Below are 25,235 nucleotides of genomic sequence, written 5' to 3' on the forward strand. Positions count from 1 at the left end.
TCTTACACGGCAAAGGCAGGGAATACCCGACTTACGGACGCCCATCGATACGAACCGCCGACATCGGGGATTCCCTGCCTTGCCTGTGTTCCGCTGTGGATGCGTTCCCCCTTCCCCCCGCTTGTCCCCCCCCCCCCCCGGTGTGAGAAGCAGCAGCGGCAGAAGCTTACCTACTCCATCATGCCCGCGGCGATTGAAGACATCTGGCTCTTGTGTGCGGCTTCCTCTAGTGCCGGCTTCTAATGATGCATCATCAATTACGCGTCATTAGAAGCCGGCACTAGAGGAAGCCGCACACAGGAGCCGATGTCTTCAGGTAAGCTTCTGCTGCTTCTCACACGGGGGTCTCAGCGACACAGAGTGTAGGAGGCACTTGTGGGAGACAGGGGGACACTTGTGGGAGACAGGGGGACACTTGTGGAAGACAGGGGGACACTTGTGGAAGACAGGGGGACATCTGGGGGTACAGCACCGACACCGGGGGGGGGGGGGGGGTACAGCAACGACACCCGGGGGGGTACAGCAACGACACCTGGGGGGGGTACAGCAACGACACCCGGGGGGGGGGTGGTACAGCAACGACACCCGGGGGGGGTACAGCAACGACACCCGGGGGGGGGTACAGCAACGACACCCGGGGGGGGGTACAGCAACGACACCCGGGGGGGGGTACAGCAACGACACCCGGGGGGGGGGGGGGTACAGCAACGACACCCGGGGGGGGGGGGGTACAGCAACGACACCCGGGGGGGGGGGGGTACAGCAACGACACCCGGGGGGGGTGGGGGTACAGCAACGACACCCGGGGGGTGGGGGTACAGCAACGCCACCCGGGGGGGTACAGCAACGCCACCCGGGGGGGTACAGCAACGCCACCCGGGGGGGTACAGCAACGACACCCGGGGGGGTACAGCAACGACACCCGGGGGGGTACAGCAACGACACCCGGGGGGGTACAGCAACGACACCCAGGGGGGTACAGCAACGACACCCGGGGGGTACAGCAACGTCTCCCAGGGGTACAGCAACGTCACCCGGGGGGGTACAGCAACGACACGGGGGGGTACAGCAACGACACGGGGGGGTACAGCAACGACACCGGGGGGTACAGCAACGACACGGGGGGGGGGGTACAGCAACGACACCCGGGGGGTACAGCAACGACCCCCAGGATCCAGGGGGGTACAGCAACAACACCCGGGGGGGGGGGGTACCAGCAACGACACCCGGGGGGGTACAGCAACGACACCCGGGGGGGGGGGGTACAGCAACGACACCCGGGGGGGGCACAGCAACGACACCCGGGGGGGGGGGTACAGCAACGACACCCGGGGGGGGGGGGGGGTACAGCAACGACACCCGGGGGGGGTACAGCAACGACACCCGGGGGGGGATACAGCAACGACACCCGGGGGGGTACAGCAACGACACCCGGGGGGGGTACAGCAACGACACCCGGGGGGGTGACAGGACGACACCCGGGGGGTGACAGGACGACACCCGGGGGGTGACATGGGGACACAAGAGGACACATGGGGACACAGGAGGGCACCATGTACAAGACGCTCCTGAAATATGGATGCACCAGGTTTAGTTTATAATTTTTTGCCCTCTAAACCTGGGTGCGTCTTATATTCCGGAGCGTCATATACGTCGCGAAATACGGTAATGCAATTGAGTCAAAAGTTATATGAGCAGTATAAAAAGATAAAACACAAATGGAGATGGTGCTTTTTGGTAAGCATTTTAGTACAGTAAGTGGAGATCTCAGTTGAAGTTTAGTCCTTCAGAGGAGCGGGTACCAATCTGGAAATGCTTCTCCTTCAAATAAAAGGCATTGAAGAATATCTACATTTGTTTGATCCCTGGTTTAACAAGTAGTATTGTAGGATTTGGCAAGTTGTCATTCAAAGAAAACACAACAACTGACCCAAGCTGGGAACCTTCCTGCAGGAAAATCCACATCCACCAGAGAGAACCTCTCATCTACATACATCAAAAGCAACTTGCAAGTACTTACTGTCTTCTTTGCCTTGAGTTAGTAATAGGATATCTTCATTTTGTGGGAGATTGAGGAGATACAACACAGCATCTTCACGTGTCAAGTTATGAAAGCTTGTATCATTCACCTAGAAATTACACCAGTATATACACAATTGTTAATTTTTTTCTTATGTGTTATCTATTTAAAGTGATTGAAGCCAAAAAAGTACCCCCCTATGGGGTTCTTCAGGAGGGGAAAGCCTCTGGATCCTCAAGTGGCTTCCCTCCTCATCCTCCTCCCTAGGCCAGTTCCAGCCATGGGACCCTTGAAAAACAGCTTGCACAGGTGCACTAGTATCGTCACGCCCATATTTCTTCAGGAAAGTTGGGCTGGATTGGGTCTGCACAGTAGTATGGACCCGATCTGGCTCAGCTATTACCACCGAAGCCCGAGTGGGGTGGTGCTAGTTCACATGCACAAGGAGGCCACCGTTGGGGGTCCCAGCGCTGAAACTGGCTGAAGTACGAGGAAGCCTCTTTAGGAACCAGAGGCTTCCCCCACCAGAGGCAAGTATCCTTTTTTCCTTTTTAAAAGTCACAGGTTAACTTTAAGCATGACATCTTTAAAAGCATCCTAATATTTTCCATCTAAAATTAGCATTAAGCAAACTGCTATGAGCATACACGTGAAATATACATAGTGACTCAGCATTTGGAAGAAACAGTGTACTGTAGGATTCCTTTTTCAAAAACTTATTCCAAGAGTGTAGAATAGGAAAATAACTCACACTATCTCCAATAGGTAGAAGCGAGAACAATCTCGCAAAAAAGTGAGATTGTCCTGCAATGTAAGGGAGGATATTAACTCACCTAGACACCACTTCCCCAGCAATTCATTCTATGCTGTGTACCATCTTATACTTTCGCCTTCTAAGCCTTCTATTTTTTTACACTTTCACCTTCAGAGTGGGTGTCACTCTGAAGGTGAAAGTGTAAAAAAATGGACCGCAGCATAGACCCACACCCCTACAGAGTTACCTCCAACACCCCCCACCCCCCTTCCCCCACACACAGCATCCCCACTTTTCAGACCCATAGTAAGAGTGAAAAAAAAAAAAACATCCACACTGTACACACCCTGAGTGTCTGTACATCTAGCAACACCATTCAAATCTCTGGCCACTTAAGATTTCAGGACGTGAATTTCACATCCCAATTGCCCCCCCCCCCCCCCCTTGTAAATTCCAGGATAGGAAATTCCCGTCCTGCAGTTAAAATACTGAGCGCTCCAGCGCATGCACGTACGCACTCCTGTCGGTCCCATGCGTGCATGTGCTTGTGCGTGCATTCATTTAACAGTGAATGTGCGCTGCTACTAGCAGCACTCATTCATGAAAGCAAGAAATAAAAAGTAGAAAAAAAAAGTATTAAAGTAACAGTGTCCCCTTAAATAATAAAGTGCCCCCCCCCACCCACCCAAGAAAAATATTAACTCCTACCTACCTAATTAACCCCTTGTGTCACCTACACTTAGCCCTAAGATTAGTGGACATTGGTAATAGATGCCAACTGTAGAGATCGCTAAGGCAACAACTCCGGGACCAAACACTGTAAATCTACATCACTGTTCTGTTACCTAGCAATGTAAACAACGCTGGGGTCCTGAAGTGTTCGGATCCAATTGCGGCAAACACACAAGCTGGCGATAATGGTATGCAACATTCCCAACTAGTAATGAAGTATTGCATGTAGTGTATCATTTTAACTCAGAAAAGACAAGTAACATATATTGAGATGTTTTATAACTGTGGCGCTTGTCATGTGAAATTTTTGAAGGCTGAAATATGAAAAAAAATTGTATTTTCTGCACTTACGCCTATTTTTTCCCCTATGAAATTAAAGAATTATTGAAAACAAATATTACCCAAAGTAAGCCTAGATTGTCCTGAAAAAAATTATGTGTGTATGACTGATGGCGTAAGTAAAAAAAATAAAAATGTTATTGCTATACTAATAAACAGTTAAATATCGGCGTGGCTAAACGGGCAGGAGGTGCTTGCAGTGTTTGGAGGAGACGTCCTCGGAGCTTTTTACTATATGCGTTAACATTTTGATGTTTGTGAGTAGCGCTTTTTATCTCTTTGTATTAAAGTTTTTACACTATGGAAGCATATTTAGTTGCAGTTGGCTGTTTATGACTGAAGTGGTGGGACTGAACTTGCCAGGGGAAGAAATTTAGGAGCAATACCGTGCTGTGCATATATGTGCTTTAGCTGTCTGATTGTGGCAGCCTGGAAGAAAGGTGCACGGTTTTTGTAGGTGGTGGGTGCACAAGTGATAGTAAGGTGACCCCCATCAAGACACACAGTGATTGCATGTTCCTGGCAGTGGTGGCCCCAACAACAGTCTAAACAAACAGCCTACGCAATTATTTTAATTTATCTTTTATTAATGTGCGTGAGGATAATCCGAAGTTGGGAGAAGTTGAAGATCTTACACTGTGCTATTTATTAAGCTGTGTGGGCTGTCTGTGGGTCTGGGCAGCCAGTTCGGGGGGTGGGATAGGCGGTGTTACCATAGTATGCCGCGTGGGACATATCAGGTGGAAGGTCTCAACAGCTCTAAAATCTATGCAATGAACTTTGTTTTTTTCTCCTATGTTTTTTTGAGGTGCATTGGATCTCAGGAGGAACAGAGTGGAATAATCTACATGAGAATCTACTCTTTGTGGACATTGTCTAGTGGACTGTGAGGCAGCGCATGGTTGATATTGAACTGTTTATTGATATTGAATGTATATGTGACATTTTTCCATGCAGCATACCCACGGTTGAGGCAGGATATAGAGTAGGATAGGGTGTGGAGCGTGCCAAAACAACCCCCCTTTTTATATCTAATACTAATAGTGATAAATGAAATGCTAAAATTGTCAGGAATCTTAAGGGGGAAAAACCTTGGAATGTGAAGTATGTAGACAAACACCCATGCACACTTAAAACACACCCTGACATTTCCACACTATATATAGCTTAACAACCACAAACACACACTAAGGCTATGTTCACATTATAAATCGCCAGCGCTATCACAAGCCCTAAGCTATTTACTGAGAGTCTATAAAGTGCTTTTTACTGCTCTATGAGCTTAGAAAAGTCTAAAACCCACCTCTTTTCCCGGGCCTTTGAGATTAATTATTATTATTATTAATCATCAACTTAGACATGCACTAAGTTTGGTGGACTGGGACAGTATACTACAAGGGAAGGACACGGAGAATAAGTTTAAAAGTTTGCCATTTTCCTTCAATCAATATTGTAGTATATATATATCCCATATGGAAATAAAACTTTTAGGAATAAAAAAGAAAGACCTCTATGGATGAATAGAAAGGTTAGAGATAAAATAAAAAAAGAAAGCAGATGAGGCTTAAAAAAAGGGTAGGACCAATGCTGCATCATGCAATTATAAGGAGTGCAATAAAAGTTGTAATAAAAAATATATTAGGCTGGCAAAGATTGAAACTGGAAATCAATCACTAGGAATATCAAATCTAATCCCAAAAAGTTTATCAACTTTAAAAATAGAAAGGTGGACTGTATCTGACGCTTAAAAAAGATTAAGTAGGGAACACAATGGTGGATGGCCAAAGTAGGGTGGAGCTATTGAATGCTTGTATAACAGCCTCATTGGTTGTTTGTAATGTTAAAGTGGACCTGAACTCAGAACTTCCCCTCTGCTCTATAAGATACACAACAGCATAATAACCTTTAAACAAAAAACATTTCTTTGTTACAGCTGATAAAAATCTTAAAATAAATCTGCAGTTTCTACTTCCTGATTCATGGAAGCAGACCTATTGTTTACAGCTTGTGCATTTAAATGGGCTTATCTGCTTATCTGCCATGGCAGTCATGTGACACAGGGAATAAGCCAATTTTAACACACAGGCTGTAAACAATATGTCTGCTTCCATGAATCAGGAAGTAGAAACTGCTGATTTATTTTAAGATTTGTATCAGCTGTAACAAAAATGTTTTTTTATTGTTTAAAGGCTATTATGCGGCTGTATATCTTTTAGAGCAGAGAGGAGCTCTGAGTTCAGGTCCACTTTAAGGTTTAATGCTAAACCTTTTTTTACCCTCATGGGGTGCAGTGCACAGTTCTGCCCACTAGGGGTGCACTTAGGAAAGATTACTGTGCCACTTAGGAACAAAGTTTTTGGAGGACAGTTCCCGAGGAGAGGGGGAAGTTTTGGCGCACCAATGCTGGAGGAGGAGAGAGAAGGGACAGAGGATTGACTTGTTTTCTGTGTGTGCTGTTAAAAGACAGAGTTACTGGATTGTCTGGCCGGACAGAAGATCAAGCTATATGGCTGCTGCACTGGGACCAGAGAGAGTGGATTGTTTCCTTGAAGGAGTAAGCACAAGGACTTAATCGTAGTGCATACCTCCCAAATATTTGAGATCTGAAAGAGGGATACTTCAGCCACACCTCTAACAATGCCCACGACACACCCATAGTCACACATACTATAAAGATTTTGTAAGAAAATTATATTGTGTTATAGTTCAAACCACATTGGTCCTTCCTATTCTGGTTCATTTTCTTGTATATTAACATTTGAAAATAAGAAATATATAAATGTAAAAGATAAAGTTTAGAGAACATTAAACACATTTTAGTAGGAAAATACATATATTTACATAAATCTGTACACGAGTCCTGAAAGAGGGACAAATAAGAAAGAAAGAGGGACAGAGGGATTTGGTTCCCAAAGAGGGACAGTTGGAAGCTATGGTAGTGAGTTGCTGGAATTTCTGCCCTCAGAGGTAACAGATCTGCACACCATTCTACAGTGTTTTGAACAGTGCATCCAGGAGATTGAGATCAACACAAATCAATGCCCTGCATTCACCCCCAGATGCATTGTTACTAGCAGTTTGTCTGGAGGACACTGTGCTAACTCTCAGTGTATATTTCTCATGCTATTATCAAAATACTCACAAGGCAAATGCTTAGAGCCTTAAGGTGCATACACACATCAGACCATAGTCTTTGGAAAATGAAAGATCACAGACCAATTTTACCCCCTTCCATGTAGTATGAGAGCCATACCTACACAGTCTATTCTATTGAGCTGAACTCCCCATCAGACAAATATCTTTGCAAGATGCTGCACACAAAGATGCTGTACACATTCAACAGATCAGTATCTGCAAAAGATCTGTTCCTGCAAAAGATCCGTCCCTGCAAAATGCATTCATAGTCTATATCTGCAGATCCTCATACACACCTTGTTTAAACACACTTCATCTGCATATCTGACAATCATCTGCAGATCTGAAAATCCATCCTGGTGGATCTGATCTGCAGATGATCTGCAGATGAATGTCTGTTAAACAATGTGTGTATGAGGATCTGCAGATATCAGACTATGAATGCATTTTGCAGGAACGGATCTTTTGCAGATACTGATCTTTTGAATGTGCACAGCATCTTTGTGTGCAGCATCTTGCAAAGATTTCTATCTGATGGGGAGTTCAGCTCAATAGAATAGACTGTGTAGGTATGACTCTCATACTACATGGAAGGGGGTACAATTGGTCTGTGATCTTTCATTTTCCGAAGACTATGGTCTGATGTGTGTATGCACCCTTAGAACCCTGTCCTGGATCATATAACTCAGTAAAGTGCAGGTAATCAGACTTTGGACTCGGACACAAGTTAGGGATCTTCCTGCACAAGTGAGCTATAATGTCCACCATTATTAGTATTACGTAGTAATTTGGGTTGGAAAAAAAAGACTTACGTCCATCGAGTTCAACCAAAGAACAAAGTACAACACCAGCCTGCTCCCTCACATAACCCTGTTGATCCAGAGGAAGGTGAAAAACCCTTACAAGGCATGGTCCAATTAGCCCCAAAAGGGAAAATATTCCTTCCCGACTCCAGATGGCAATCAGATAAAATCCCTGGATCAACATCATTGGGCATTACCTAGTAATTGTAGCCATGGATATCTTTCATCGCAAGGAAAGCATCTAAGCCCCCTTTAAATTCAGATATAAAATTTGCCATATCTACTTCCTGTGGCAATGCATTTCACATCATAATCACTCTTACTGTAAAGAACCCTTTCCTAAATAAATGGCTAAACTGTTTTTCCTCCATGGGCAGATCATGTCCTCTAGTCCTTTGAGAAGGCCTAGGGCAGGCATGGGAAACTTGGCCCTCCAGCTGTTAAGGAACTACAAGTCCCACAATGCATTGCAGGAGTCTTACAGCCACAGTCATGACTCATAAAGGCAAATGCATTGTGGGACTTGTAGTTCCTTAACAGCTGGAGGGCCAAGTTTGCCCATGCCTGGCCTAGGGACAAAAAGCTCATCCGCCAGGCTTTTATATTGCCCTCTGATGTATTCATACATGTTAATTAGATCACCTCTAAGGCGTCTTTTCTCTAGACGAAATAAACCCAGTTTATCTAACCTTTCTTGGCAAGTGAGACCTTCCATCCCTCGTATCAATTTTGTTGCTCGTCTCTGCACCTGCTTCAAAACTGCAATATCTTTTCTGTAATGTGGTGCCCAGAACTGAATTCCATATTTCAGATGTGGCCTTATTAGAGAGTTAAACAGGGGCAATATTATGCTAGCATCTCGAGTTTTTACTTTTAATGTATCCCAAAATTTTATTAGCTTTAGCTACAGCGGCTTGGCACTGAATACGATTATTTAACTTGTTGTCGATGAGTACTCCTAAGTCCTTCTCCAAGTTTGATGTCCCCAACTGTATCCGGTTTATTTTGTATGGTGCTAGACCATTGGTACGACCAAAATGCATGACTTTACATTTTTCATCATTGAATTTCATCTGTCATTTATGTGCCCATATAGTCATCCTAGCCATGTTGAAAGTGGCGCCAAAAGGATAAAATATGCTTAAAAAATGTTTGGAAGGCAGTGGTGGACTCACCATTCCCAAAACTGACAAAAGCTGTCGGTTATTAGCAAGAAAAATGTATTCACATACTCCGTTAAACAGGCAACGTGTTTCGCAGGTATATTCCTGCTTCCTCAGGCAATACAAGAGAAGGAGTATCACACAGCAAAGAGTCTAGTAGTACTAGACTAAGGATCCAGGGAAGTAGTACTAGACTCTTTGCTGTGTGATACTCCTATTGTATTGCCTAAGGAAGCGGTAATATACCTGCGAAACGCGTTGCCTGTTTAACGGAGTATGTGAATACATTTTTCTTGCTAATAACCGACAGCTTTGTGTCCGTTTTGGGGATGGTGAGTCCACCGCTGCCTCCCAAACATTTAACATTTTAGCATATTTTATCCTTTTGGTGCCTCTGTTCACTTTCTACAATACCAGTGTCCACCCCGGGTGGAGAGGTGTCTATACCCTTAATTCCTGATCTACAGAGAGCGACATCTTAGTCCTAAGTGGGGACGGGCTTAAACTCCCCGCCTGCATTTACAGTGGTTGCCTGTGCGGTAACCCTGGTTTGTGAGTATACTTTTTTACATCTTATTTATTCACCCTAATCCAATACACACTACACTATATTGGGCTCTCGGTTTCATCCTTCTTTTCATAGCCATCCTAGCCAGATCCTGTTGCAATATGTCACTATCTTTCCGAGAGTTGAGCATTCTGCACAATTTTGTATCATCTGCAAAAATAGCAACATTGCTTTCTATTGCATCTACTAGGTCATTATTAAATAAATTGAAGAGCACTGGACCCAGTAAAGACCGCTATGGGACCCCACTGCTAACAGTCACCCATTTTGAATATGATCCATTGACCACAACTCTCTTTTTTGTCCATTAGCCAGTTCCCTATCCATGCACACAGACTCTTCACCAATCCTTGCATCCTCAACTTTTGCATCAGACTTTTGTGGGGAACAGTGTCGAAGGCCTTTGCAAAGTCCAAGTATATCACCATCGACATCACTAGGGCTTTTGATCCGGGGCACCGGCCTGGAACCTTTTGCCATGGTGCCCCGGATCGATTGAGTGGCAGGAGGGGGCACTGGGCGGAGCGGCGGGCAGTTAAAAACTCACCTCCGATCTCCGCAGGCACAGCTTTCATGTGCTTCTGGGCTTCCTCCCCCCGGCGTCCGTTGCCTTGGTTACAGCGCACCCTGTGATGACATCACAGGGGGCGCTGTTACTAATGCGAGGGACGCCGAAGGAGGAAGTCGGAGGCACATGGAAGCTGTGCCTGCGGCAATCGGAGGTGAGTTTTTAACTGCCCGCTCCCCCTGCCGCTCCGCCCAGTGCCCCCTCCTACACTAGGTGAAGCTACCTATCCAACCTACGCTGCGGGAAGCAACCTATCTAACCTACACTGGGGGAAGCTGCCTATCTAACCTATGCTGGAGGAAGCTGCCTATCTAATCTACACTACTGCCTATCTAATCTATACCGGGTGAAGTTGCCAATCTAATCTACACTGGGGAAACTTCCTATCTAATCTATACTGGGGGAAGCTACCTATCTACAGCAAAGCAAAGCCCCAGGGCCCCAGCCCAGCAAAGTAAAGCCCTCAGCAAAGTAAACTCCCCAGCCTAGCAAAGCCTCCTCATCCCAGCTCAGCAAAGCATACAGCCAAGCAAAGCCTACTAAAGCCCCCAGCAAATTGCCCAGCCCAGCAAAGCCCCAGCAAGCCTTGCTTTGCTTCTGTCTTCACAAGGGAAACATCTTTGTTGCAAATTACAGACGTGGAAGGGTCCCAATTTTCATATTAAATACTTAACCCAGGTAGGAATGAAGGCAATACTACATAAAATCACAATTGAGATATGGAGCCCCTGACCTGAATAGCATATATCCTCAGGTGCTACCCTCCAGAATAGCAACAATCACTGTCGCTAATTTTGGAGGCTATAGCGTGACGGTGGTGGTGGTGGGGGGAGGCAGAGAGCGGTGTGTGTGTGTGTGTGGGGGGGGGGACATAGAGGCATGCCCTGCAGCAGGGAACATGCCTCTGTGTCCTATCTGCCCCCCCCCCCACCGCACCGCCTTAGGTCCTCTTTAACATCAGTTGTGTGCCAACTACAGTAGTAGTAAAAAGTATGTGAACCCTTTGGAATTATATGGAGTGACAAGACAATATATTCTGTGCATTGCTGCTTTGTTAAGCTTGGGGGTGTAATCTCCACAGTCAGCATACAACACATAAGCTGACGTGAAGGAGGTACACACACCAGCACAAGGGATCAGGATATCCCCAGTTTAGTGGAGGAGAGGACTGACTCCAATAGGAGATTGTGGTGCACAGAGCCGGTGCAGATCTGAACAGCCACAAACACTTTCGTAATAACGTCTCAGCGCAAAGTAGCGCTGAGCGCATAAACCAGGACTGAGGAGATCAGGACAGGTAGACAGAATGAACGCTTGCTAGCTAGCGATTACTTAGCGACAGCAAGCGTCCAAAACCAGACAGACTGGAATGAGGCAGCCAATGCGTTGCGGCGATGGCGTGCCTCACAAAGACAGGACAGGAGAGACAGGAAATAGCAGGATCGAGATAGATGAACGTAACACAGATAAATATACAATAAGTATGTTTTCCTAGCGTATTACAATTACAGCTATCAATGAAACTATTCGTAACGTCTGACTAACATATGTATATATTGGCAATGAACCGATATATGACATAAGCAGGAACTCTGACTAAGACTGAAGTAATACAGGGAACAGGACTCAGAAGGATTCGCTATCTCTTCGCAGAGATGAACGCAATCCACAAACAGGACCAGGAACAGGATTCAGAAGGATTCGTTATCTCTTCGCAGAGATGAACGCAATCCACAAACAGGACCAGGAACAGGATTCAGAAGGATTCGTTATCTCTTCGCAGAGATGAACGCAATCCACAAACAGGACCAGGAACAGGATAACTAGCTCAGCACGGGTGTTCACGATACGCGCAAACTACCAAAACGTGCTGGAAACTGACTAACTGAACACAGGAAATAAACAGTTCGTGTACGTATATATCAGCGACACTGATTATATTAACGTAACACGAATACAAGGAAAATAACAAAATGCGCAAGTATGCGTATATATTGGCGATGAACCAATATATGACACAAGACAAGCAAGTAGCAACTTCTAGAACAAGAGCAGAACTAGGAGGACTCGCTGACCCCTTCGCAGGAGTCAGCGCAGTCCACACGGACCAGGAACGAGGTGGGGCACGAGCAGAGTAACAGATAGAGTCTGAAACTATGGTAGCCCATGAGGCATTGCAGGAAGCAGTTCTTTATACTGAGGTCATCCAATGGGAGCAGACCTGCAGATTCCCACACAAGTGAATGGTAATTAATCACAGGCTGATAGCAGGAAAAGGCAGACAATGATATGCAGCCTGCAGGAAAGGGACCGCCCCTCCACTGCAGCAGACAATGTTTGTTTACACAAAAGCATATTAAACTGTCATTAACTTCAGAGCGACTGCAGATGGAATCAGCAACTAGTTTAAGTGCAAACCAAACTATGCAAGCAAATGCATGTAATGACATTAGAACTGTTTGGTTTGCAATACCACTGCAGTCAGCAGTAAACGCTGCAGAAGCGATCATAACAGTACCCCCTCCCTTAAACGCGGCCTCTGGACGCCTATGAAAACTGACATATTTCTCCTGAACCACCCAAACCAAAAAATCAGAAGTGGGAAATCCAGCAAACTGATCTGACTGAAAATTCATGAAGGTCGGATCCGTCCGACAAAACCAAATTCCCAAATCAGTCTCACCAAAACTAGACCAATTGGAACCAGAACCTACCGAACCATGCCCGTCAGCACTACAAGCCTCAGTGTGATACCCATCAGAACCACGACTTCCAGAGAAAAGCCCCCAGAAACTCTCTGAGCGATACCCACCGCCTTCCCGGGACTGTCCAAAAACGCCAAAGCCTTTGCAATGCCCACCGGAACTGTCCCCACCAACACAAAACCCACCGTTGAACCAGTCCAAGGTACCAGGACAAGTTTCCTTAGAGATCTCCCAGAACACTTGGAAGCTCCAAAGAGATCCCCACAGGTCAGAACGCCCCTTAGGCTCACATGGAGAACCATCAAGAACCCCTATGGAACCCAGGGCAACTCTAGAGTCAGGGTCACAAGGACAAACATCAAGATCAGGGTTTTTAGGGACCAGAACCATCTCCGGGCATGCAGGCCAACCGGCAACATCAGAACATGTCTCCACTAGGGAAGCGTGTGAGCACGCCAACACAGACACACTTGGGCACTCTGGCATACGAAGCACATCTGGGCACACCGGCACAAGAGAGACTTCTGGGCATGTCAAGGAACTGCAAACCTCAAAGTCAGTCAAGGTAGGACCGAAACCAGGACTGGGCAAAAAAAAATCATCATGACTAGACTTCACAGTTACTGGATTCTCACTAAAAAATGCAGGATCAGACTTAGATGTCTCTGATTCCAGCAAAGTTATTAACAAATCATGTTCAGGGGCATTTACAAGACAGGACAAATCTTCTGATGTATGCACCGAACTAGACAGGGTTCCCATAACTTCTTCTGGACTAGACAGAGACTCATCAAATACACTGGATTGGAGCTCATGAAGGGCTGCAAAACAAGTCAGTAGTGCAGCAATCCCCACTGAACTAGGCAAAACTGAGTAACTCACTGGACAGGAAGGGGACTCAGGAACTTCTGCCACACCGGCCAGAGAACCAGAATTTTCCAGGATACAGGGCTGGGTTTCAGAAACACTCATTAACCCGGACTGAAATTCTGAGATTTCTATTATTTTTTCCAGCGAGTCAGAATTATCCATGTTACAGGGCAAGACTTTTGAAACATTCAGAGGACAGGGCTGGAGTTCCTCGGCTGTTACAACACTGGAGAGGGACTCAACAACATTGGTTAAATCAGACTGTGTACAGGGCAAGGTATCTAACACACTTGCTGACGAGGACAACATTTCAATGGCTTCTGCTTCGCTGGGCAGAAATTCATCAAGTTTTATTAGAGCAGACTGTAATTCCAAAACAGCTGCTAGACAAGTGAATATTACTGCAACACCAACTGAGGTAAGCAGTGCCTCAGACTGTTCTGCTAGAGGGTTTGAAGTATCCAAAGTACTGGGTGAAGCATAAGACTCTGCGACCACAGCTTCACTGGACAGGATCACCGAACAGTCCACACTGCAGGGCAAAACCATGGAAGCACCTGCTGGACAGCATAATGACTCTGTGACCTGAGTTTCATTGGAGAGATCTACTGCACAATTCATGGTACAGGGCAAGTTCACTGGAACATTTTCTGAACACGGTAATAATTCTGCGATTTCGGACTCACATAGCAGACGCTCTGAGTTATTCATGAAACTAGAGCGAGGTGTAGAAACAGGAAGATCAAAACACAATGTTTGCGCATCTAAATCACCATTCAATTGTGAAATTGGAAAATTCAGATGCTGGGGTTCTGAGATTTCTGGACAGGATTGCTGGGACTCAGAAACTGATGTAGTGCATCTATTGGCATTTGCTGGATCAGACAGGAGTTGAACTTTATTAACACAGGTAATTTCTGCAGAAATGTTTGCAGAGACAGGCAAGATTTTTCTGGTGTCTGTTTCACTAAACAAAGAGTCATGAGTACTGGCTAGGCTGGACTCAAAAGTCAGCAGGACCTCTGGGTCCTCTGCTGAGAAATTTGTGCAGGGCAAGATTAAGGAAGTATTAGTAATTTCTGTCTTACTGGGAAGTAACACTGAGTTATCCATGGTACAGGGTGGAATTACAGGAACTTCAATTTCACACAAAAGGAGCTCTGAATCACTCGCTGAATCAGCCAAAGGTGCTGAAGCAGGCGAGTCCTCAGGAACTGAGGAAGTGGAACAATCTCCACTTGACAGTGTGTCTTCCCTGGTATCAACTGATTGAATCGCATAAAAATCGTCAAGAATCATTCTCCACACATCGATCAATGGAGCCACAAAGTCATACCCACACACACCAGTTTTTATTAGGTTATAGGCAGACTTAATGCATGCATTCAATACTAATTCACTTTTTGCACTGTAAAACTGACAAAATGAACTTGCATCTTTCTTCCATTCATAGACCAGAGCTTCCATCTCTCCTTTCTCAAATGGAGGATCCCATGCATATTTAACAGCTGAGCATTCCGGCTGATCATAGTTTGCAAATGTGTTAGTGGCAGAAACATACATTGGGTTATTTAGCAGGTAATTGGCAGATTTCTTATTCCTAAGGATTTCCAATACCTGTAGCAAGTGTTGAACTGTAGTGTATGCAAATTTCCCTTGCTGCACGAATAAATTGATCTGTTCAATACTCTGTAATATATCTTCATAATCATATTCAGATAATTCATTTAAACAAGAACTTTTATTTTCCCTGGCTAGCAATGAAAGTTCATTAGTAGTTTCATAGGTCCATTTGACTCCCCTGAATGGTGACTGAATTTCATTATCTGCTACTGGCGGAGTCTCATTACAGATCTGATGCGCAGTCGCCAAGGGCAACGACTCCGCTGATTGTAACGCTTTTCTTTTGGAGCGTTTACGTTTGGCTTTAGACCCTGCTGCCTTAGCAGAAGAAAAGTTATCAGAACAATTATCTGCTTGCTGATTATTTTTGTAGGCAGTAGAAGGAGCAGCTGATTGACAAGCTGCCAGGAGCTTATCAAAAGGGCTAGGCAAATCGGTTTTGCGCAGCCAGTTATGGATCACAAACGCTAGAAATTCCAGTGGTCTTTCTTTTAAATTGGTATGATCCAAGACATCGTAGGCCCACTGAAACAATCTTCCCTTAAATAAAACATAAACTAGCTGGGGGGCCCACGTTGAAACAGGAGTAGCCTGGAGCTCAGGATTGGCCAGGAACCTGGCACATTCAGAAAAAAACTCATTTTCTGTTTCAGAATTGAGCTTCTCAAATTTCTTAAAGGAACAGGAACCATAACAAACAGTGTCATTTTTGCTGGGAACCCCCCCCCCCCACAATGGGGATTGGTAAGGGGGCTACCATAATGTTAAGCTTGGGGGTGTAATCTCCACAGTCAGCATACAACACATAAGCTGACGTGAAGGAGGTACACACACCAGCACAAGGGATCAGGATATCCCCAGTTTAGTGGAGGAGAGGACTGACTCCAATAGGAGATTGTGGTGCACAGAGCCGGTGCAGATCTGAACAGCCACAAACACTTTCGTAATAACGTCTCAGCGCAAAGTAGCGCTGAGCGCATAAACCAGGACTGAGGAGATCAGGACAGGTAGACAGAATGAACGCTTGCTAGCTAGCGATTACTTAGCGACAGCAAGCGTCCAAAACCAGACAGACTGGAATGAGGCAGCCAATGCGTTGCGGCGATGGCGTGCCTCACAAAGACAGGACAGGAGAGACAGGAAATAGCAGGATCGAGATAGATGAACGTAACACAGATAAATATACAATAAGTATGTTTTCCTAGCGTATTACAATTACAGCTATCAATGAAACTATTCGTAACGTCTGACTAACATATGTATATATTGGCAATGAACCGATATATGACATAAGCAGGAACTCTGACTAAGACTGAAGTAATACAGGGAACAGGACTCAGAAGGATTCGCTATCTCTTCGCAGAGATGAACGCAATCCACAAACAGGACCAGGAACAGGATTCAGAAGGATTCGTTATCTCTTCGCAGAGATGAACGCAATCCACAAACAGGACCAGGAACAGGATTCAGAAGGATTCGTTATCTCTTCGCAGAGATGAACGCAATCCACAAACAGGACCAGGAACAGGATAACTAGCTCAGCACGGGTGTTCACGATACGCGCAAACTACCAAAACGTGCTGGAAACTGACTAACTGAACACAGGAAATAAACAGTTCGTGTACGTATATATCAGCGACACTGATATATTAACGTAACACGAATACAAGGAAAATAACAAAATGCGCAAGTATGCGTATATATTGGCGATGAACCAATATATGACACAAGACAAGCAAGTAGCAACTTCTAGAACAAGAGCAGAACTAGGAGGACTCGCTGACCCCTTCGCAGGAGTCAGCGCAGTCCACACGGACCAGGAACGAGGTGGGGCACGAGCAGAGTAACAGATAGAGTCTGAAACTATGGTAGCCCATGAGGCATTGCAGGAAGCAGTTCTTTATACTGAGGTCATCCAATGGGAGCAGACCTGCAGATTCCCACACAAGTGAATGGTAATTAATCACAGGCTGATAGCAGGAAAAGGCAGACAATGATATGCAGCCTGCAGGAAAGGGACCGCCCCTCCACTGCAGCAGACAATGTTTGTTTACACAAAAGCATATTAAACTGTCATTAACTTCAGAGCGACTGCAGATGGAATCAGCAACTAGTTTAAGTGCAAACCAAACTATGCAAGCAAATGCATGTAATGACATTAGAACTGTTTGGTTTGCAATACCACTGCAGTCAGCAGTAAACGCTGCAGAAGCGATCATAACATGCTTAATATGTCAGCGATATACAAATACTTAAATTAATCAATAAAATAAAAATACATTTCTGCACAAATTTTCATAAAATGTGATCTGATCATCTAAGTCACAACAATAGACATTCACAGTCTGCTTAAACTAATACCACACAAATAATTTAATGTTTCCATGTTTTCATTGAACACACCATGTAAACATTCACAGTGCAGGTGGAAAAAGTATGTGAACCCTTGGATTTAATAACTGGTTGAACCTCCTTGGGGAGCAATAACTTCAAACGTTTCCTGTAGCTGCAGATCAGTTGTGCACAACCGTCTGTGGTAATTTTTGATTATTACTCTTTACAGAACGGTTTCAATTCAGTAATATTCTTGGGATGTCTGGTGTAAATCACTTTCCTGCTATATCCATGGCAGCATACAATTGGGTAAACCCCGCCCCACATACAGGTCTATTTCTCTATAAATCAAACACTCCCCCTACCCTCATTGCTTTTTTTTTCCTGTCCACGCGACAGGTCTATCCCAGAGTTTCAGGGAGAAGTTTTAATTTTGCCCTTACCTGGCTGTCTTCTTACAGCCATCCGGCCAGGTTCAGTCTCTCCTGGGCCGAAGCTCACCCAGTTTGCCTCATGGAGAGCGGGGGGCAGAGCCCTCTGACTGGCGGAGGAGACGTCTTCGCTGTTTTACAGCGTTTGATGGCGCTGTATGCGCAGGGCACTGGCCGGTACCTTCCCAGGCGCGGGTGCGCTGGAAGAGATGCACACTTCCGCACGGGGCAGGCAGGCAAACTTCCGCGTTCCACGGAGAGGAAGTGGGTGGAGTTAGCAGCGTCGGAAGGACGCTAAAAGCACGGGAAGGACTTACAATCATTGCTGCACGGGGCACAGCCACGAGGAGGATCTCCGCGTACTTCAGGAAGAAGGTGATATGCTGGGTTTATTTGTTACTACTTGGTTGGTCGCCGTGCCAACACTGACTTACAATATGCAACCTGCAAATAGTGCATTAGAATGGAGTCTCACAGGATATATTACCATGCTTTCTTGCAGGGGGCAAGTTGGAGCAGTGGTGCTCAGCAGAGCTCGAATATTCGAGTAGCTCGAATATTCGAGCTCTTTTTCAGCTATTCGAGCTCGGTATTCGAGCTCCGAATAGCTGGAGCTATTCGAATGGGCTATCCGAGTACACTCGAATAGCCCATTCACTATTCGAGCTATTCGAGCAACCCGGCGCTATTCGAGCTCGGTACCGAGCTCGAATAGCGTCATAGCCCAGATTGATGTCCTTAGAGCCAATCAGAGGGCTCCCAGGCCCTCTGACGGCAGCCAATCACAGAGGGGGACCCTGGCCAGCCCCTACCCTATAAATGGCGGCCGCCATGTTCCGTTTCTCCGTGCTTGCCTGAGACTTGTACAGAGAGAGAGTTGCTCCTTTGTGCTTTGGCTTAGCAAGAGCTCTATTGTGGTCATTTACCTAGCGTTTTTGCTCACATACACCTCCTATACACACCTATATTGTTGTTAGTTATTTAGACATTGTATTTTAGTTAGTAGCTTGTGTGTTACATTAGAGACAGGCAGCTGCTGCAAGCTTACAGGTTTAGGCCTCAGGGGGGCCTTGCCTCTGTGGGCAGCTGTCCTCTGTTTATTTCTCTCATCTATACCAGTATTTCTGCTGTCCTTTACTAATAGTATTGTAGTTATACTGTACTAGGAGTAGGACACTCACTGACTGTCACTGTTTATAGGCTACTAGCTAGCTCCTGCGTGTGTGCACTCACTCACTGTCTGTGTGTACACACACTCTATTTCCTTCTGATTACTGATAGATTATTGTTAGTTAGTTGTACTTACTTACTACTTACTCTTACTGTACCCGTAGGGACACTCACTGTCACTGTTCATATAGGCTACTAGCTCCTGCGTGTGCGCACTGCACTCACTGTCTGAGTGTACACACACAACACACACTCTATTTCCTTCTGATCGCTGATTGATTATCGTAATTAGTTAGTTGTACTTACTGTTACTGTACTAGGAGTCTAGGACACTCAGTCACTGTCCATAGGCTACTAGCTCCTGCGTGCGTGCACTCACTGTCTGAGTGTACACACACAACACACACTCTATTTCCTTCTGATCGCTGATTGATTATCGTAATTAGTTAGTTCTACTTACTTACTGTTACTACTTACTCTTACTGTACTAGGAGTCTAGGACACTCAGTCACTGTGTTCATAGGCTACTAGCTCCTGCGTGCGTGCACTCACTGTCTGAGTGTACACACACAACACACACTCTATTTCCTTCTGATCGCTGATTGATTATTGTAATTAGTTAGTTCTACTTACTGTTACTAATTACTCTTGCTGTACTAGGAGTCTAGGACACTCAGTCACTGTTCATAGGCTACTAGCTCCTGCGTGCGTGCACTCACTGTCTGAGTGTACACACACAACACACACTCTATTTCCTTCTGATCGCTGATTGATTATCGTAATTAGTTAGTTGTACTTACTGTTACTACTTACTCTTACTGTACTAGGAGTCTAGGACACTCAGTCACTGTCCATAGGCTACTAGCTCCTGCGTGCGTGCACTCACTGTCTGAGTGTACACACACCACCCACACTCTATTTCCTTCTGATCGCTGATTGATTATTGTAATTAGTTAGTTCTACTTACTGTTACTACTTACTCTTACTGTACTAGGAGTCTAGGACACTCAGTCACTGTGTTCATAGGCTACTAGCTCCTGCGTGCGTGCACTCACTGTCTGAGTGTACACACACCCACACTCCATTTCCTTCTGATCGCTGATTGATTATTGTAATTAGTTAGTTCTACTTACTGTTACTACTTACTCTTACTGTACTAGGAGTCTAGGACACTCAGTCACTGTCCATAGGCTACTAGCTCCTGCGTGCGTGCACTCACTGTCTGAGTGTACACACACCACCCACACTCTATTTCCTTCTGATCGCTGATTGATTATTGTAATTAGTTAGTTCTACTTACTGTTACTACTTACTCTTACTGTACTAGGAGTCTAGGACACTCAGTCACTGTGTTCATAGGCTACTAGCTCCTGCGTGCGTGCACTCACTGTCTGAGTGTACACACACTAAATTTACTTGTGATTACTACTGATTATTGTAACTGCTAGTTGTACTTCCTGACTGTTACTACTTACTTACTGTACTAGGGGACACTCACTCAGTCACCTCACCAACCAACCCACTCCATTAAAGTACCCCACTTTTCACCCGCCCTTTTACAAAACTTTTGTCTATACGCCCAAAACATTGAAGATGTCTGGAAGTGGCAGCCAGCGCGGTTTGGGCAAGGGGAAGGGCAGCAAGGGAATCAGGAGGAGAGGGAGCAGCATTGTGGTAAGCCGCGGCCGCGGGCGCGCCACCATGCACAGTTCCGCAGCAGCAGCGTCAGTGGCTAACATTCCTCCCATAGCCACTGGCCGTGGACGCCTTGGGCGCCGCCCAGCAGGAGCATCTGCAACTCATGCTGCAGAGACACAGCAGCAGCAGCGTGTAGCACCTGCTCCCATTTTCCTCCAGCCGGGTCGGAAACGTCCCATTGAGGAAAAGGATGCAGACACTGTGGTGCAACTCATGACGGAGGATGAGCAGCCCGCCATCAGCTCTGCATCCGAGGCCTCCACCCTCACCACCACCACCACCACCACCCCTGTTCGCAGCAGCCGCCCAGCAGGGCCTGGGGAGGAGGCCAGTTCACCATCAGTCGCCGACCTGTCACTCAGCAGTCTTTTTACCCCAGGCACCATCAGGGTATTGTCTGCTGTTGTTGGCGATTTTGAGGAGGAGATGCTGATGGGCACTTTGGGGGAGGAGGGATTGGACAGCAAGACTGTGGCGACAGTCAAGCGTCCCATCCATGCATCAGGAGAGGAGTTTGGGGGGTCATCATCCCAGCAGGACATGTTTCAGGAGGGGCATGATGATGATGACCCGGTGACAGACAGAGACTGGGTGCCACCACCTCCAGGGGATGTCGTCCTCAGCAGCTCTGAGGAGGAGGATGCGCTTGTGGGCCTTGCAAGGAGGCGCATCATTGCAAGCATTGGCAGCGTCCCACAGCCTGCTGGTGTCTCAGGCTCAGCAGCAGCAGCAGCAGCATCAGCCAGTACCACCACCAGCCGCACCCAAGCCCCCCCCCCCAACCACCACAGGGAGACAGGCAGCAGCGCTTCCATGCCGTAGGGGGATATTTCTGTCACCAATCTGGCGGTTTTTCACCATGCCCACTGTGTACAGCAAGTACGCCACTTGCAACCACTGTCAGCGGAAGTTGAGCAGAGGTGCAGACCCCTTAAAGTTCAGCACCAGCTCGCTCATCAACCACCTTGCGGCTAAACATTTCCACCAGCATGAGGAGTTCCAGAGGCTGAAGGCATCTGGTGCTGGCAGTGGCACCACACCCATCACTGCACAGCCTTCAGCAGCAGCAGCAGCAGCAACAGCAGCCACCCGCCCTCCTGCTCCTCCAGCAGCACCAGCAGGAGTGCGGAAACGCACTGCTCCTCCCCCCTCTGCAACTCCTGCCGCCGACACTGAGGCCTGTTCTGGCAGCCAGTCCTCAGTGGCCTCCTCTGCTGTGTCTGCTGATTCCCGTGTCAGCAAAAGGCCACGCCAGAGCCTTTTGAGCGAGTCCTTCCAGGGGGTGGTTAGGGCTCTGCCTCCCAGCAGCCGTCGTGTGCGGCAGCTGAACGGCTTGCTGGCACGGGCCATGTGCTCCCAACTCCTGCCGTACACGCTCGTGCAGGAGGGGAGCGACATTCGTGCGCTGCTTGCTTGCGCAGCCCCAGACTGGCAGCTCCCCAGCAGACACTTCTTTGCCCGCAAGGCCATTCCTGCACTGCACCGCTTTGTGATGGCCAATGTGGAGCGAGGGCTGGAGCACGCGGTTGGTGAAAGGGTCCACGTCACCATGGACTCCTGGAGCAGCCGCTTCGGGACAGGCCGCTACCTGTCCTTCACTGTCCACTGGGTCAGCTTGGTGGAAGGGGGTGAGGATGGGAGAGCAGCAGCGGGCACAGCAGCAGCAGCAACACAGTGGGTGGTGCCACCCCGCAGGGTCAGGGGAACTGCAGCAGGTTCCTCCGATCCTCTGCCATCCTCCGGCACACCTGGCCAAACCCCCCGCCTCAGCAGCAGCGTGAAGGCCCGCCACTGCCAAGCGCTGCTGCACTTGGTCAGCCTTGGGAAGACCAAGCTGACGGCAACCCATGTGTTGGCCAAACTCCAGGAGCAGGAGAGGATTTGGCTGACCCCCAGAGGCCTCAGAGTCGGAGAGGTGGTGGCCGACAATGGGGCCAATCTGGTTGCCGCAATAGACAGGGGAAACCTGACCCACATCCCCTGTCTTGCCCACGTGCTGAACCTGGTGGTGCAGAAGTTCCTGCGCACCTACCAGGGGATGGGCGAACTGCTGGAAACGGCAAGGAATGTTGTGCGTCACTTCCGGCGCTCGGCTGCAGCCTGTGCGAGCCTGGAAGACGTGCAAAAGGAGCTGGATCTGCCACGCCATCGGCTGATCCTTGACGTTCCGACTCGCTGGAACTCCACCCTGGCGATGTTGGAGCGTCTGGTTGAACAGAGGCACGCTGTCAACCAGTACCTTGCCCTGGCCACTGTTTCCGCAGCTCAGAGAAGGGACAAGACCAGCAACATCCCGTCCATCGTCCCCGATGATGACTGGAGGCACATGCAGCAGGTGTGCTTTGTGCTGGCTCCCTTCCTGCAGGCCACAAACATGGTGAGCAGGGACCATGCTATGGTCTGCGAGTGGGTGCCCCTGGTTTCTCTGCTGAACAGGGCCCTCGATGCTTTGCTGGAACAGGGAGCGGCAGCCTTGGACCAGCAGGAGCGGCAACCAGCTGCGCAGTCCACCTCTGAGGGGGAGGAGGAGGAGGACTTGGTGGAGGTCCCTGACCTGGCTGCTGATGAGGGGGATCAGCACAGCGCAGCTGAGTTGGTGCGGGGGTGGAGAGAGGATGAGGTGGCAGAGGAGGAGGATGAGGACAGCACTGACGTCGATGTGCCAGCAGACGTGGCCCGCCTCTTCCCAATGGCAGCGCACATGCTGACGTGCCTGCGCAGGGACCCCAGGGTGATCCAGATGAAGCAGAGGGAGGACATCTGGATCAGCATGATGTTGGACCCACGCCTCAAGGGGAAGTTGAGCCAGTTCCTGCCGCCTGCAGGAGGAGACCCAGCGCAACAAATAAGGAGCTTGCAGCAGGCCTTTGTTGAGCGCTTGGAGGAAGCCTTCCCCCAGCCTTCCACCCCCACTGTCCAGCAGCCAGCACAGAGGCAGCAGCAGGTGCCTGCATCCAGCAGCAGCAAGCGCCCCACAGACCTGCTGTCTCTCAGCCACGAGCTCTACAGGACTGTAGAGGCTCCGGCAGCAGTGACTAGAGAGGAGATGCATGCAGCAGCATCCTCCTCCGGTCACAGCCAGCGCCTGACCCGCATGGTGGCTGACTACATGGGGTCGTACAGCGGGCTTGACAGCGATGCCCCTGTTGATCCCATGGAGTATTGGGTCAAGCGCATGGAGATCTGGAGCGAGCTGGCGCAGTACGCCCTGGAAGTGCTGTCCTGCCCCCCTTCCAGCGTGCTGTCCGAGCGCTGCTTCAGTGCAGCTGGTGGCGTGGTCACCGAGAAACGCTCACGTCTGTCTCACAAGTCTGTGGACAGACTGACGTTTCTCAAGATGAACCAGGCGTGGGTGGAAGGCGAGTTCCTGGACCCTGTTGTCGGCGAGAGGGGGACATGAACTGGCTGCCGGAACCATCGTTAATGTGCCTTACCACCCTTCACCACCTCCTGGCTCCTGCTCACTAAGCCAGCCTGGTTCACTTTGACTATTACGTCGCCTGCAGCCACACATTTTACACCTACAGTGGGCTGCTGTGTACTGCCCTTCTGCTGTCTGTCTGTGTTTCCCACTGCCAGGGTACACAGAATTACCTTCTTCTGCTGCCACTCTGCCACCAGCTATTACGTCAAACAATAGCTATATTGGTTGTAAAACCAAAAACCAAAAAACCATAAAAAAAAAAAAGGTTTAATTTTTCTGAGGTGCCCGGGTTGAAAACTGTGTTGTCCCAGTTGTGTATTGGACACAATGTGGGCTGCACGACCGCTGTCTGGGACCTCCTGTTGTGTTTATTTACAGCCCTGGTATCACCGCTAGGTACCAGGGCTATTATGTCACGCTGCCTACCTGCTGCCACACTCACACTGCTCCTCCATACCTCCTCCTGCTGCTGCTGCTGCTGCTGTCTGTCTGTGTTTCCCACTGCCAGGGTACACAGATGATTTACCTTCTGCTGCCACTCTGCCACCAGCTATTACGTCAAACAATAGCTGCTCGCCTACTCCTCCATTCCTCCTCCTGCTGCTGCTGTCTGTCTGTGTTTCCCACTGCCAGGGTACACAGAATTACCTTCTTCTGCTGCCACTCTGCCACCAGCTATTACGTCAAACAATAGCTATATTGGTTGCAAAACCAAAACCAAACAAACCATTAAAAAAAAAAAAAGGTTTAATTTTTCTGAGGTGCCCGGGTTGAAAACTGTGTTGTCCCAGTTGTGTATTGGACACAATGTGGGCTGCACGACCGCTGTCTGGGACCTCCTGTTGTGTTTATTTACAGCCCTGGTATCACCGCTAGGTACCAGGGCTATTATGTCACG

General features: G+C 47.8%; 1 protein-coding gene across 5 annotated transcripts in view; it reads right to left on the reverse strand.

The window, feature by feature from the left end:
- Positions 1 to 25,235, reverse strand: part of TJP3 (tight junction protein 3) — a 628,414-nt gene that overhangs the window by 212,053 nt on the left and 391,126 nt on the right. For all 5 annotated transcript variants that reach the window (XM_068233793.1, XM_068233794.1, XM_068233796.1 and 2 more), the window contains one exon: positions 2,021 to 2,129. In XM_068233793.1, coding sequence (XP_068089894.1) covers positions 2,021 to 2,129 — 109 coding nt within the window. The remainder of the gene's footprint in view (positions 1 to 2,020; positions 2,130 to 25,235) is intronic.

This window comes from Hyperolius riggenbachi, chromosome 1 (genome assembly GCF_040937935.1).
Source record: "Hyperolius riggenbachi isolate aHypRig1 chromosome 1, aHypRig1.pri, whole genome shotgun sequence".
In the NCBI taxonomy this organism is placed as follows: Eukaryota; Metazoa; Chordata; class Amphibia; order Anura; family Hyperoliidae; genus Hyperolius; species Hyperolius riggenbachi.